Here is a 15,721-nt window from a genome sequence, read left to right as displayed (position 1 = left end):
ATTGACTACATAACTCTGGGAAAGTCACTTACCCTCAGAGTGTTCAAGGCAACTGTCTGAGAGGACAGAGAAAGTACCAACCTGTTTGGCACAGGGAATTTCCTCACCTGAGAGTTCTTTGTACTGATAAAATCACAGGGATGACATCTATGCCCATTCCCACATCTGGCTTTGTGTTAAAGCAGCCCATTTAACAGTGACAGCAGTGGCAGTCCATAAGGCCTTCTATAAGTGAACCAGGTTGTATTCTTGTCTGGAGCGTTTCTGGCTGCCCACGTGCTGGTCAGGGAGGCTTGGTTCTCAGCACCTAGGCTTCCAGTGTTCTGTATAAAGCCGCCAAGGGCAAAGTTAATCATACTCTGATCAGCATCTGCTTTTCTCACGTGCCCCCTGAGATCTCGATGAGGTTATGATTAATTGGAGGGGGATTACAAGTGGCCAGTAGTGTAGAGTCCCTCAGCAGCTCCAAGTCAGCCTGGCTTTGGAGTCCCTTTGACACCTTGGAGGCTGTGCATGGCCACAGACTACAGTGCCTTTTGAGTTGATCTCTTTGCACACAGCAATGATTGCTGTTTAGATTTTAAATTTCTCCAAGGACTTGCATTTGCCAGTAGACCTATAGAGCAAAGCAAGACAGAGAAATAAAATCCTCCTTTCTCTCTTCATTTCTCTCTCTTTGGATTTTGCTAGCCTATCGATAAGAGCAGCAAGATGATACAGTGGATAGAACATTAGGCCTGGAAGCAGGAAGAATAAGTTTCCTGAATTAAAATCCTGCCTCAGTACTTCATAGCTTTGTGACCCTGGGCAAGTCACTTAATCTTGTTTGTCTCAGTTTCCTCATCTATGAAATGAACTGGAGAAGGAAATGACAAACCAGTCCAGTAGTTTTTCTAAGAAAACCCCAAACAGGGTCACAAAGAGTTGAATATGACTAAATAACAAGAAAGCTACCAGATAATAGTAAAATCTTATATTAGTTTTTTTTACGTTTACAATTACTTTCTCATATATTGCCTCATTTGATCCTCATTATAGGCCTGTGTGGTTGTCAGAGCTAGAGTTAGTAACTCTAATTGCTAGAGTGCTTTCAATGTTAGAAAGTATTTTTCTCATGATGGCTCTATGAGAAGGGTGATATAATTTTCCCATCTTACAGATGAAGAAATTGAGGCCCCATAGGAAGGACATCCTTTGTTCACTGTCTGATAGCTACTGAGCAGCAGGGCCAGAACTTAGACCCTGGTCAAGCCATGCATCTTTATTAAGGACCTACTATGTGGCTGGTAAGCCCTGGTCCTCATATCAAAGTTTGTTGCTCTTTATATCATAGCAAGTCACACAATCAGTCAGCCTGTAAGTTCTTTAAAGGCAGGGACTGGTGTCAGTTTTAACCTTTGTGTCTTTATGGTCTGGCACTGTGTTCTAAACCTCATGAGAATTGATAAATTAATAATAGATATTTTTGGAACCAGTACTTGAAACATCAGTTGGAAGACCTGGGTATGAATTCTCGCTCTGCCCTTAAATGGCTGGTGGACCTTGGGGACGTCATTCCTTCCCACCCTCCCTTACTGCTTTGGCCTCCACTGCCATTGTCTGTGAAAGGAGGGGGTTGGACTTAGATGACCCCCAAAGCCTCCGTTGTCACCTTTAGCATTCCGTGATTCTGTCTCCTGGCTCTTGGCACCTGCGCGACCTTGCTCTTTTCTCTCGTTTCAGGAGATGACCGGAGTTTGTCCAGCTCTTCGTCAGACACCAGCCACTCAGACGCCAGTGCTGGGAGCCGGCTCACTCTCTGGCCCGAGCAGTCCTCGGCCAGCACCTCCCAGGAGAGTCATGGGCCGGCAGCTGCAAAATCTCTCCACCTTGGGGAAGACAAGGCCCGTGCGGAGGCTGCTCATGGTGCCACCAAGCCACTGCCCAAACCTCTCCGGTCCAGACAGCTCCAGGAGATTGGCCGCCAGAGTTCTTCTGACAGCGGAATAGCCACGGGCAGTCATTCTTCCTACTCTGGCAGCTTCTCCTCCTATGCTGGGAGCCTGGACATCTGCCATGGTGATGAGTTTGGTTCTCTGCTCAGCTTGCCATTGAACTTTGCTTCAGAACAGAGTTTGTGCACTTGCCAACCCAGTGAGCCTCACAGGGTCCCAGAGTATCAGGTGCCCAGCTCTTTCCGACATCTCTACGACACACCCAGGAGTATATTGCAAACAGCTTCGAAGGACGTTCAGCAGGGTGGTGGTGTGGATTCCAAGGACCAGGCCCCGGGCCCTCAACAGGCCAGCGATCCCAAAGCAACACCAGCCCCACTCTCAGAGGCAGGAGCTGCCTCTGAGCCTGACCAAGACTTGGGGGGCCCTACCGCCTCTCTTGCTGAAGGCACCAAAGACTTGGGTGATGAGACTTATGCAGATTTTCTTTCCAGGTGGTCAGGCATCAAACCTCCAGGACAGGTGTTAGAATCCCAAAGTAGTGAGTCGGTTTCACCTAGTGGAATGTCCGCTGAGCCTTGTGAAATGTGTAGCCCCCGCCCCGGGGCTCCGAGAGCTTTCTTTACATCATGCCCAGTCTGTGGTGGACTCAAGGTAAATACCCATCCCTGAGCAGAAGCTGATCCAGGCCCACCCTGAGTTCAAGTGATGTGATTGATTTTAATTTATTGAGGATGCAGAATTAGCAGTGGATGGTGGTCCCCTTGGAGAAGCATCTTATCCATGCTCTTTGTATAAATTAGCTAAGAAAGTGAGGGATAAATGACCAAAACCCACCAGAGAGACCCAGGCCTTGAAGGTAAGGCACAGGGAGTACTTTAAATGATGGGCTTCTAACCCTGGGGTCATTTAGCCTGGAAGATGCAGGTAGTTTTCTTCCTTCTGGAGAAGAGACCAGATGGGTGGAGAGAGCACCTCCTTAGTGTTTAAACATACTTTTGATGAGAGGAAGCCTCAGGAAGAGAGGAAAGCCTTGTATTTGGAGAGAAGAATCCCAGCTGGAGGTTGCTTGAGCAGGAATGTGATTTATCCAGAAATGTAGACTGGATCTAAAGATCAGAGAATTTTATACTTGGATGGGTCATCAGCAGTCATCTATTCTCCTCATCTTATATAGAGAAACTGAGGCCCAGGACAGGGACTGGACTTACCCAAGGTCTCATAGATAGTGAGTGGTAGAGCCAGGATTCAAACCCAGGTCTTGTGACTTGGAATTCATTATTCCATTTCCTTGTGCTGCCTCTTGGCAAGAATTTCAGAATATCAAAGATGGAAGTGACTTTGTTGCTCAAGATATTCACACCAATAGCTCACATTTTTTGTTGTTGTAGTTCTTGGTAATTTATAAAAGTATATCCCTTGCAACAGTACTGTGAGGCAGGAAGTTAGAGTGTTATCCCCATTGGAAAGACTGAGGCAGAGAGAAGTTAAGTGACTTGTGCTGAAAGTCACACAGTTGGTAAATGGTAGAGCTGAGAGACTTAAATCAAACCCAGGACTCCTGTTTCCAAACCCAGTGCTTTTTCTTTCTCTCATCCCACCCCATACTAGATTTTTTTTGTTTCTTTGTTTTTTGTTTTTGCAGGGCAATGAGGGTTAAGTGACTTGCCCAGAGTCATACAGCTAGTAAGGGTCAAGCGTCTGAGGTCAGATTTGAACTCAGGTCCCCCTGAATCCAGGGACGGTGCTTTATCTACTGCACCACTTAGCGGCCCCCCCTCCCCGCCCCACCATACTACACTTTCTTTAAGCCAGTATATTCAGTCTGCGCAGGGCAAGAATTGCCATCTAAGAACTGAGGCAAGAATAGTGCAGATGGACTGAGGGTGACTGAGAGATGAGACTTCCCAGACCTTTTGGCTTTTCCTGGTCCTGCACCTCTCGTGTTTTGCATGTACTTTATTTCTCTGCCTTGTGATTCTGAAAACAAAGCCCTGCATCCTTGAGCAGTGACGACTTAAGAGACAGATAAGGTAGTTTCTAGCCCCTCTATGTTCTGACCTTAACCTAGCACCATTTATTGTTAACATGAGGTGGGTCTGTCTTGGATAGACTAGTTAGAACCAGAATCTAGAACCAGAATCCTTGGACTCTAGAACAGAGTGGGGAGGGATATTCACATCCAGTTCAATCCTCAAATTTTACATGCAAGGAACTTGAGGATCTATCTGGTAACATCTCTTGTGGTCAAGGTCACACAATGAGTTAGTGGCAGACACATAGGACTAAAACCCAGATCTTCCCTGAAATCCAGTTCAGTGATTAAAAAAAAATTACATCACAGATGGCTGATCAGACAATAGATCTTAGACCTGGGCTTATAAATCAAATATGGAAATCTTTTTAAAAATCATTAAGAGACTTCTCCCTCACCCCCCCACCCCCCATGCCATCATGTTCCATGCAACTCTGAAACACATCTCTCCCCTAGATTTTCAGTAGGACTCTTTGACAGACTTAAGTTATACATATTAAGGCTGTAATTTGTTAAGAATGTTTATTAAATTTGTTAACAATGCAGAAGTAGCATTGGACAGTGGTCCCATTGGAGGCGAGCAGCCTATCTGTGCTTTTTGTGTAAATTAGCTTAAAAATGCCCCTGACCCTTGCAGTGCAGTCATGGGAAGTGCTAAAATTCCAAGGAATCTGAGAGGCTCTACCTGAATCTCCTTCCTCATCTGCTTCTCTCAACCTCATGAGTGGAATGAATAGTTTTCTTAATGTTCCTATTATAAACTAGAAATAGTCTCCTGCAAGATCTGTGATCAGGTGTTATTGATCAAAGCATAACTCAAGAGATCACTTTGATATTAAAATAAAAGTGATGTCTGGGTATGGCCTCCCAAGAGGCTGAAGTCTCCAAAGGAGCTCAAGAGGCCCACAACGAGAAAGGAGATGGGGAGCTTGTTAACAAAGGGCTCCATCTCTCGGTTCTATCTTTATATTTCATACTGAGATGGTGGTGAGGATCTCCCAGTAGCAAGTGACCCTGTTATCTTCTTTTCTCTTTATATAAATGGTCATTTTGCCTTAATGATGGCATGTGTAGGAAGCCAACCTAGAGATGTCTGAGGAAGAGATAGATCATCCTTTGGACAGCTCCAATCTCAGCTCTCTCCATGGTACCTTCCATGCCCTCCAACTCATCCAGCCTTAATCAGGAAATTTCCAGAAATCCTTTAGATGGTAAATGCTGAAGCTTGTTATCTTTGTACTTTGGGTCATATAGTGACCAAAATGAGTGACAGTGGGACTGACTTAGCTTTTGAACCTGGTGATCTTTATCAGTGGTTTTTTTTTGGGTGGGAGGGGTTTACTTTTTGTTGTTGCAATAGAGTAGATTATAAAGCCATGTTCCTCAGTGGAACAGATGTTGTAAAAAGGACCCTTGGGAATTGCCCAAGTCTAGAATCTGGTTCTGCACAACCAGAAGGCTGGTCTCTATGGCTGACTAAGCTTTTGGTTGTTTGAAGTTTCTTGCAAGGCAGTGATGGGAAGTATGTGTTGGCAGGTGGTTAGAGGACCATAGGGTCCAAATGAATTACTTTACTCAGTTGGAGAACATGGAGTGTAGCTGAGGATCCTCCATATGGGACCCTCATCTTATAACTTTGGACTGAGAATAAGGTCTGTTAGGATACAGGGCATCACATTCAGGATGGAGATGGCCAGGAGATGCCTTCTTAGGGCAAGGAGAAGCCCTTGACTAAGAATCCAAGAACTTTCAGAGCACAGCATCAGCATCAGAGACGAAAGATCAGGGCCTTGATCCTTCCAATCTTTCATCTTCTAGCCTAACTCTGCCATTCTGCAGAGAATTTTCTTGATGACATACTGCATGGAGTGTGAGTTTCTTTGCATCATTTTAATTATTTTAGCTGTGAGATTTCAGATGCACCAGTGAAAGGTGTTAGCTAAGTGCCCCATACACATCACCAGACATCTCCTGTTGGGAACCATGATGACTTTTGATTTTGTACCCTTTCAGGTATATTGCTACCCTCTCTCCACGTTTTGTTTTGGGATAAAGTAGCTTCATGTGTACATATTTTATTCTGTAACTTTATTGTCAGGTGACATTCTGATGCTATTTTTATTTTTTTTAATCATCCATTGTTTGTAATATCTTCTTAGTTTGGAAATAAAATTTTCTCTTTTCCTACCATCTTGTCCATTTCCATTTGGCCAGTGTCCTTCCCCAAGCCCTCTCCCAATATTCTGGTCATTTGAGTGTATCTGAAATGCCTTCCTGAAATTGGCATTTGGCATTGGAAACTGGGCACAGTCCAGGATCCAAGGGCAGATTCATCTTATGTTCTATGGGCAGTATCACAGCACAGTTTCACAGAGGTGGCTTTGAGCATGCATGGAATGGACTTGCTAATGGAGACACTAATGAATCAAGCCTGGGCTGCCTACTGACTGTTCCCTCACCATTGTCAGCATGAGATTCTTTTTTCTGACACTGAGACCTTAAGGAGTTTCCAGCAATGAGGAAAAATTAGACTGATTGCTGGTCTGCTGCCTTGAAAATTTCACTGGCCTAACAATCTTTTAATTCTGCCTCTGGGTAAAGGTGTGTGTGTGCGTGTGTGCGTGTGCGTGCATGTGTGTGTGTGTGTGTGTGTGTGTGTGTGTGTGTACATGCGCATGTGTGTGTGTGTACTTACAGGAGAATGAACCTAGCAGTCAGTATCACTGGTCCTTATTTGTGTTTCTGATGTGACACTGCACAGTTCTTATATTTTTTCTTTAAGTGGAAGGTGAGGCTTTCCTGCCCTTTCAGGATCAGGATTTCTGGGGCTGGATAGAGCTATCCACAGCAGCCTAGGAGGATGGCAAGAATGAGATATGGTACGGGGTTTATTGGATCACACATCTTGGGCTGCAGAGAAACAAATTGTGTTTCTGCATCTGTCGAGGAATAGAGAGTGGGTATCCCTACATTTTGTGAGAGGTTGGTCTGCATGACTTAGAATCATAGAATATCCTGTTGGAAGGGGCCCAACCACTCCCTGACGTAGGGACCTTCTCTAGAATTTCCTTGGCAAGTGATTGTTCATCCTCTGGTTTGACCCTTTCCTGTCAGTGACAGAGAGCTCACCATCTAACCAGGCGATCCATTTCCATTGTTAGGAAGTCTTTCCTTACGTTGAGACACTAATGAATCAAGCCTGGGGTCTTTGCTCTGCCCTCCAGGATTAAGTAGAACAAATCTCATCTCCCTTCTACTCTCTTGTTATCTATTGTATACATGAAGTCTCTTCCAACCTGAGGTTCAAGTATAGGATATTATTGATGCTGGGCTGGTATAAAAGAACTCCAAGAAGGGGTCAGTTTAAGAGGAATGTGAATGGTACATTTCTTCCAGACCTTTTTTTTTGGTAAGAGGAAGCCCCTCTAATCCATGATTTAACAGGCTTGCTGGTACTTCAAGCAGGCAGGAGGATCGTAAGCTTTTATATTTGGAAGGGACCTCAATGGTTATTATCTATTCTCTCCATTTGATAGATGAGGAAATTGAGGCCCATAGAGACAAGGTGACTCATCATACAGGGCCAAAGCAACAGAGCAGGGAAATGGACCCTTCTAACTTTTAATCCTATGACTAACGGCCTTTGCTCTTACTTAAAAAATCCTTTGCTATCTTGGTTGCATGTGTTTTTGCACTTGGGCATGTGAGCAGAGTCTTGGTGATGTCTGTGTATGCCCAGAGATGACACCACAGAGTCTGAGCCTGTCTGATGCTTTTATCATTCCTGTCCTTTTTTCTGTGTTTTGGGTCTGCAAGGATGCTACTTGTGACATTGTTTGTACAGAAGGCCAAGGATGACAGCCTAATGATCAATCTAGGGAGTCAAGATCTCTTGGGGTCTTTGGAAGACAGATGAGCTATAAATCTATAATAATATACATAATGATCTCCAGTTGGAACTTTGGTGGCAATAATTAGCTTGTTGTTCCCACCTCTAAGTCGTAAATAATAACTCTTTGATTTCATCCTTATTGGATCTTTTCAGTACACCCAGGAGCCTGCGAGGGACCCAGGATATCATGCTATTAAAAATATGTACACATACATACACCTCAAGGGAAAGTGGAAAGGAGTCAGGGATTACTAAATTACAGTTTCTGAAGTGCTTTTAATAAATCTCGAGTCTTGTACTTTTGTATAAAACCAAGTCAACCACATCGAGACAGACATGAATAGAAATATGATAGGGCATGTGAAAAAGAGATGAATGAGGGCATACTGTATTAGAAGCCCCAGTATAAGTTAGCAACCAAAGGTAAGCTAACACACGATATGAGTTAGCAGCCACATGTGAACACACATCCATTATGACCCAGAAACCAAAAAAAGGGAATGATTTTAGGCTGTCCTAATAGAGGTCTAGTTTTCAAATGAAGATGATGGTTCAACTATCACATGCCTCAGACTATAACTGGATTATCATAATTGGTTCTAGATGCCACATTTTAAGAGGGACACCGACGAGTTAGATTGCAACCAGAATGATGAGATTAGGAACTATGTTTTTTGAAGAATAGATAAGTGAACTGGGGGTGTTGATTCTGGAGATGAAGGACAGATCACATTATTCAAATATCTGAAGAACTGTCATGTGGAAGACAGAGTAGATCAAATCTCTCTCCCTCTCTCTCCTCTCGCCCTCTTTGTGCCTGTCCATGAACCCACTTAGTCTCTCTCTGTCTCTGTCTCTGTCTTTCTCTCCCTCTCTCCTATTATCTCTTGTTTTGGTCTAGAACTGTGATTTCTTCTCGGTGAGGAATCTTCCTCCATTGATCCATATCAGCAATTTATCTGTAATGTTATTCTTACAGAGCCACCTGGGACTCCGTGATATTAACCGAATTGTCCACGGTCAAAAAGTTAGTATATGGCACAGGTAGGACTGCAGCCAAAGCTGGTCCTCCGTCTACTAGGTCAAACCAACTATCCAGACTTAGGATGATGGGAGCAGATTCAGAACTCTGAGGGATTCTAGAAATTATCTAATTCACCCCTTCGTTTTATAGAGATAAATTCACTTCTTCAAGGTCAAACAAGGAGTAAGGAGAAGAACTGGGATTCAGACTTAGATTTTCTGACTGCACAAATGACACTAAATCTGTTGGACCATGGAGAGCAAAATTAGAAACATTGGTATTCAGATTTTGAATCATTTTAAGGAGGGATTGCTTAACATTGAGAGCTGTTCCAACAAGTAGAATGGGCCTCATTAGAACTGGAGGTGCACCTCAGTGGTACTGGAGGTCTTCAGCAGAGGCTGGATGACTCCCCTTGTTTGGTAATCTGTGGAGGGAGCTGGACTAGATGCTCCTTTCCATCTCTAAGATGCTGTGGTTATAGGGAGTGGGAGGAGAATGTGCTACTGCACAGCAAACCTGAGCCCTGCTAGGGTTCTGCTCCTTTGCCCCAATGCTTTCACCACTCAATCACTGGTCTAGACCTCGTTTGGGGAGCTACAAAGATCCTTGGGATATACTGACTTTCATTCCTGGACTCTTCCAAGAATAGTGAGAAGGAACTGGAAGAGATGAGATAAGACTTTCCCAGCCCATCTTCAGACTAAGGTCACCATGAAACATCTTTGTAAATTAGAGGAAGGAGAAGACACCTATCTATCTTTATGATCCATTTCTCCTGCCTGTTCAAATTAGCCCTTTCATTGATTGGAGCATCCCTGAGGAATCTTAAAATTCTTTCTACTCTAATACATCAAGGTCTGAATATTCTTTCTGCCAACAGAATAATGAGTTCCGTATCATAGGATGTCTCAACAGGGTCAATGACCATTTCTGGGGGGTCATTGTAGAGTGTTAGACCAGATGACCTTTGAGGTGTCTTGATCTCTGTCCTCCACAGCTTAGTATGTAGACAGTGTCAGGAGTTTCTGGGCTGAAAAAGAAGATTCATTCCTTGGAGGCCAACTCTGTGGGAGCACTTAGGTAGGCTGGTCCTGGGAAGATGGACACAACCCTAATCATCAGACCCTTGTTTGAAGCCCCTTCAGCTTGGTTGGACCCACCAGATCCCATTCTTTGCTTAGTAAGGTTTTTAAGCACCCAGGGTCGCCCCAACAGTGAGGCACCAGAGGAACACTTGTAGATTTTAGACTGTCTGTCCATCTCTTTGTATAATATTCATTTTCATAGGGAAAGTTTTCAATATATTTCACAGTATAGTTTGGCTGGATCAAAACCCTTCTTAAATAGTTAGCTATCATTATTTATCAAGAATGAAAACCATGCCTTGAGAAGGGAAGGTTGAAGGTCCATTCAGAACTGGCATGTGCAGCCAAGGTTTCCTTACTGTCTGTCCCAGCAGAGGAAATAGCACAAGACTTGGAGCTAGAAGATCCAGGTTCAAGTCCCAGCTCAAAAACTTATCAACTATGTGACCCTGGACAAGTCACTTCCCCCCGAGTTTCATCTTCCTTATCTGTAAAAATGAGAATAATGATACTCGTATTAGATTTTCTTTTTGGCTTTTCAGGGAGATCTAATGACACTATGGGTATAAAAAATCTAATGATCACAAAGGACTAGAGAAATGACAATTATGTCACACAGGCCTTTCTGTGTACCTTCTTTGATCCCTATTTCACCCTCACCTGCCCTTCCTTTGGCCTGAGCATTGATCTTCCACAACACACATCCTTGTTAAATGTGGAACCTTCAAAACATTTTTCCCCCTCTATAGGCCTCAGTCTCCTTGTTTGTCAAATCAGGTGGTTGCATCACATTGCTTAGTACCTTCTGAAGCTAAATTCCTCTAATTCTATACATATTGTCAACCATCACTTATTTTTTTTAAAGTAACCTAGTAAGTTCAAGTAGTGCTTCTTGGAGGAGTACTGAGTTTTTTAAAAAAAGTATTTATATAATCCGAATTCCACATCAGGGCAGAGAGACCATTGCCATAACAAGTCTAGATTCTCACTGTGAATTTATCTCAGAGATCTTATATGGGACTTAAAAAAAATTCACAAACAGTATCTGTATCAAGGATGCTCCCTAGTCTGTGGCCCAGCCTCAAATATTGGTCCAGTGAGAATCAAGAAGTACCGGGGCCAAACATCTAGATTTCCATGAAGAAAATTTCTCATTTCTGGGAGACAGGGTTTATCTGGGGCTTCATGAAATCCCTTCTAAGGGCTGGAGGTGGTTCTGCCTGCAAGAAATCTGCTATCCAGGACGTGGAATGTGATAATGATCAGGATGGAAGGTTCTCTTATCTTTTTTTTTTTAATGCGTCCTAAACCCTGAAAAATAACTTTCCAGCAGATATATCCAGTGACTAAGGCCTGCTTGTTCTGAACTTTCACTGAGATTGTATCCCTTCTTCAGAATTAGAGCTGCTTTTATCTTAGTTCCTGCAGGATGCCTGGCCTCAGTGTCTGTCAGCCCTTGGAGCCACTGGGTTTTTAATCCTTTGGGGGCTTTCTTCAGCTTTTAATTATCTGTAATAATAAGGCCCCAGTTAAAGGTCTGTCCTCATTTATATTGGAAATACATCTCCTGTTTCAATGCTCATTTGTGCTTTGGAAATGAAAGTGTGCTCTAATCTTAAATCAGGAATGTGAGATTTCATCAAAGCGAAAGGGAAGACTTTAAAAATTATTTTAAATAAAGGTCAGGGATTATATTACTGATGTCTTATTGGAAAGAAGGGTCATCCTTCTGGGTAGAGCAAAGCACACTGTATTTGGAGACGAAACCCAAGTTCTGGTCTTGCTACCAACACATTCTCTGGGACTTCCATGCCCAGAGATCTAGTTTCTTAATCTGTAAAATGGGGCTAACAATGTTTGAATTACCTGCTGATCTTTTGTAAACCTCAACGTGTTTTAGAAATGGAAGCTATAGGGGGCAGCTAGGTGGCGCAATGGATAAAGCACAGGCCCTGGATTCAGGAGGACCTGCATTCAAACCCAGCCTCAGACACTTGATACTTACTAGCTGTGTGACCCTGAGCAAGTCCCTTAACCCTCATTGCGCCACCAAACAAACAAATAAATAGAAAAGGAAGCTATGACTTTTCTGATTGGAACTTCAAGGAAACAGTCACTCTCGCTTTCCAAGTGTCCCTGTCCTGAGTGAATGTCTGAACCTGTTCTCAGAAATAGGCCTGTCACTTCTTTGGGAGTAGATGGAGAGTAGAAGTGGAAGGCTTCACTTCTAGTCTTTGGTCTTGTCTCTTATCTTTTATGAGATTTTATAGGGCAGTCAGAAATAGGTTTGGTGATTTTGTTTGGATCTCTGGGTTCCAGTCATGGCACAGAGACTGGTTTTTGGGGACTGGCCAGATGGAGAGAGGGAATATTTGGGTTCCAACAGAGGGTTATTTGGCAGGAGCAACTGGATTCATTCAAGTGGCCAGTTGTTAGGATGAATCCAATCTCCTAATTGCTTTCCTCCCAATTTGTGTGTCTGACATGTTGATGGGGAATAGAAATCAGACACAGTGCAGTGGGAAACATGTTGTGGTAGCACCCACCTGCTAATAATCCCTGCTTCTGGGGAGGCTGAGGTTGATGGATTGCTTGAGCTCAGCTTGGGAGCTCTGAGTTGCAATAGGACTAAAGCCAACTGGGTGCCCGCACTAAGTCTGGGAACAACAGAGGGAGCCCTCAGGAGCTGTGGCAGGCTACCTAGGGAGGGATAAACTGGTATAGGCAAAAAAATGAGCAGGTCAAAGCTTCCATGTTGATCCATAGCGGGATTGGGCCTGGGCATGATAAGGAGATCCAGGGTCTCAAAACAAAACAAAATAAAAAAGGACAAAAACCAGAAAGGAATGGCTTTGTAAGTTATTAAGCACCACAAGAACATTAGCCTCTATTATTACTATTCCTGATTTTGTGTATACTCCACAGTTTGTAAAACTCCTTCACAGGCTGTATCATGCAGAGTGGCAGAGGGATTAGGATTATTTTACACAATTTCAGAAGGTACAACTGGGGCCAGTGAGAGGGACATAAAGTGGGGAAGATACTGGCTCACTGTAATTTCCCCATTGATTCTATTTCTTCTCTTTGGGGCCATTAAGAAGAAGAATTATACTTCTGCAGGACAACCCTTCAGATATTTGGATACAGATATCAGGTCCTAAATCTTGTATTCTCCAGGCCAAGCACTCCTAATATCTTTAGTACTCTCCATGCCCAGTGTTCCTCTTTTAGACACACTCAAGCTTGTCAACATCCTTGTGAAATAAATGATGGCATCCAGAACCAGACACGATACTCCCAACTGTATACCCCATGTGGTCTGACTAGAGAAGACAGCAAGAGGGTTATTTCTCTTATTCTTGATGCTTCAATATAGCAGAGGATTTGTGATCTCATTGGCACATGCATTGCCCAGGCTAGGATCACAGTTCTTTTCACACATACTTTTTTCCCTTCGGTTCAATTTTTCTTGGCCATACCTTCCTAGGAAACATCCATGGAGGAGCCATCCAATGTTCTGAAGGCTATCATATGGTTCTTTTGGGGTAACTAGGTGGTATAGTGGATAGAGCTTCAGGCCTGGAGTTAGGAAGATCTGATTCAAATCTTTCTTCAGATCTTTACAAGCTGTGTGACCCTGGGCAAGTCAGTTAACCCTGTTTCTCATCTGTAAAATGAGCTGGAGAAGGAAATGGAAAACCACTCCAGTATTTTTGCCAAGAAAATGCCAAATGGAGCCACAAAGAATTGGACATGACTGAAAATGACTAAAGAACAAATGTTCTTTTATTTTTAATATTATATAAATACCATCACAGCACTCAAGTTTGTTGCCAGTATATTGAAGCTTTTTATTATAGAAAAGCTTACTTTCTTGTCCTTGATACACACATATTCTTGACAATGACTTTTATGTCACTTCTCACCCACAAATCATCATTTGTAAGGAGCTAGGTGGTGCAGCAGATAAAGCACTAGATCTGTAGTCAGGAAGGCATGAGTTCAAATCTAGCTTCAGATATGTATTAGCTGTGTGATCCTGGGAAACCTTTCTCTGCCTCAGTTTCCGCATCTGTAAAATAGAGATAATAATAGCATCTATATCTCAGGTTATGAGGCCAAAAGGAAATGTTTGTAAAGTGTTTTGCAAACCTTAAAGCACTATATAAATTCTATTATTAGTTTTATTATTATTATCATTATAACATGCCTATGACCTGCTTATGCACTAATCTCTCTCCTAAACTGAAATCCTCTATCACCAACTACCTTTCAGACACCTCAAATTGTATGTCTCATGGGCATCTTAAACTTAACATGTCTAAAACACAACTTATTACCTTCTCTTCTTCCCACTCCCAATACCCTCCCTTTCTAACTTTCCTGTTACTATTGAAGGCAGTCATCCAAGCTCCTAACCTCAGCATCATTTTCAACTCCTCACTTGTACTCACCCCACCCATCTGATTTGTTGCCAAGTCTTATTTCTACCTTAACATTTTCTCCTATACCTCTTCTCTTCTCCACTTACATAGCCTCCACCTGGCTGCAGGCCTTCATCACTATTCACCTTAACTCTTGTAATTGCCTTCTAATTGGTCTCTTTGTGTCAAGTCTCTCCTCTAATATATCCTCTCTTTGGCTGCCAAAGCATGACTATGTCATCCCCCTGCTCAATAAACTGTGTGGTTCCTGGTTATTTCTGAGGTCAATTATTAAATCCTCCCTTTTGATTTTAAAGTCCTTCACAACCTGGCTCCTCCCTACCTTTCTGGTCACCTTGCACTTTACTCTGCTTCATATGCTATATCAGCCAGTAACACTGTTATTCTTCACACATGAAATTCCATCTCTTTAGTGTTTCTATGACTTTTCACTGACTCTCCCCTATGACTAGATGCTCTTCTCCTTTGCTTCTGCTTTTTAGCTTTCCTAACTTCCTTTGAGCCTTAGCTCAAATCCTGCCTTCTGCAAATACCTTACTCAATTTTTCAAGTCAAGTCAACAAGTATTTATTAAACACCTATGATGTGCTGAGGCCCTGTGCTAAGCTCTAGACATTCAAAGAAAAGCAGAGGACAATTCCTACTCTCCAGACTCTCACAGTCTAAAGCAGGAGACAACACAAAGACAAGTAGGTACAAACAAGATATGCACAGGATGAATTGGAGATATTTAACAGGGGAAAGACAGTGGCATTAAAGAGAACCTTGAGGGGCAGCTAGGCGGCGCAGTGGATAAAGCACCGGCCCTGGATTTAGGAGGACCTGAATTCAAATTTGACCTCAGACACATGACACTTATTAGCTGTGTGACCCTGGGCAAGTCACTTAACCCTCATTGCCCCCCCCCCCAAAAGAGAGAACCTTGAAGAGCTTCTTCTAACAAGTGGGACTTTAGCTAGGACTTGAAAGATGCCAGGGAAGCAAGGATGCAGATGAAGAGGGAGAGAACTCCAGACATGGGGAGAGTCCATGAAAATGCTCAAAGTTGGGAGATAGAGTGTTGTGTGAGAGGAACAGCCAACACCATTAGATCATCCAGTGAGGTCTCATCCAAGCTCTGAGTTCAGTGGGATACCAGCAATGAGGCAGCGGTGCCTGTTGTTTGCCCCACTTCCCTTCTGATGGTTTTTGGGGGCAGAGGACAGGGCTGGGATGGGAGATGGGTGACCAAGGAGGTAACAGGCAGCCAGGATAGTTAGGAAGGACCTATCTGTTTTATTCTAGACAGAGGCCCTCCCTTCTC

At 43.2% G+C, this 15,721-nt stretch overlaps 1 protein-coding gene across 1 annotated transcript in view; it reads left to right on the top strand.

The window, feature by feature from the left end:
• The window catches only part of DOK7 (docking protein 7), a 123,026-nt gene that overhangs the window by 73,185 nt on the left and 34,120 nt on the right, over nt 1-15,721 (top strand). Inside the window, exon 7 of the mRNA XM_043969696.1 lies at nt 1,723-2,588. Coding sequence (XP_043825631.1) covers nt 1,723-2,588 — 866 coding nt within the window. The remainder of the gene's footprint in view (nt 1-1,722; nt 2,589-15,721) is intronic.

This window comes from Dromiciops gliroides, chromosome 6 (genome assembly GCF_019393635.1).
Source record: "Dromiciops gliroides isolate mDroGli1 chromosome 6, mDroGli1.pri, whole genome shotgun sequence".
Taxonomy (NCBI): domain Eukaryota; kingdom Metazoa; phylum Chordata; class Mammalia; order Microbiotheria; family Microbiotheriidae; genus Dromiciops; species Dromiciops gliroides.
Note: the sequence above shows the minus strand (reverse complement) of the source record. Positions and strands in the feature narration are given on the sequence as shown.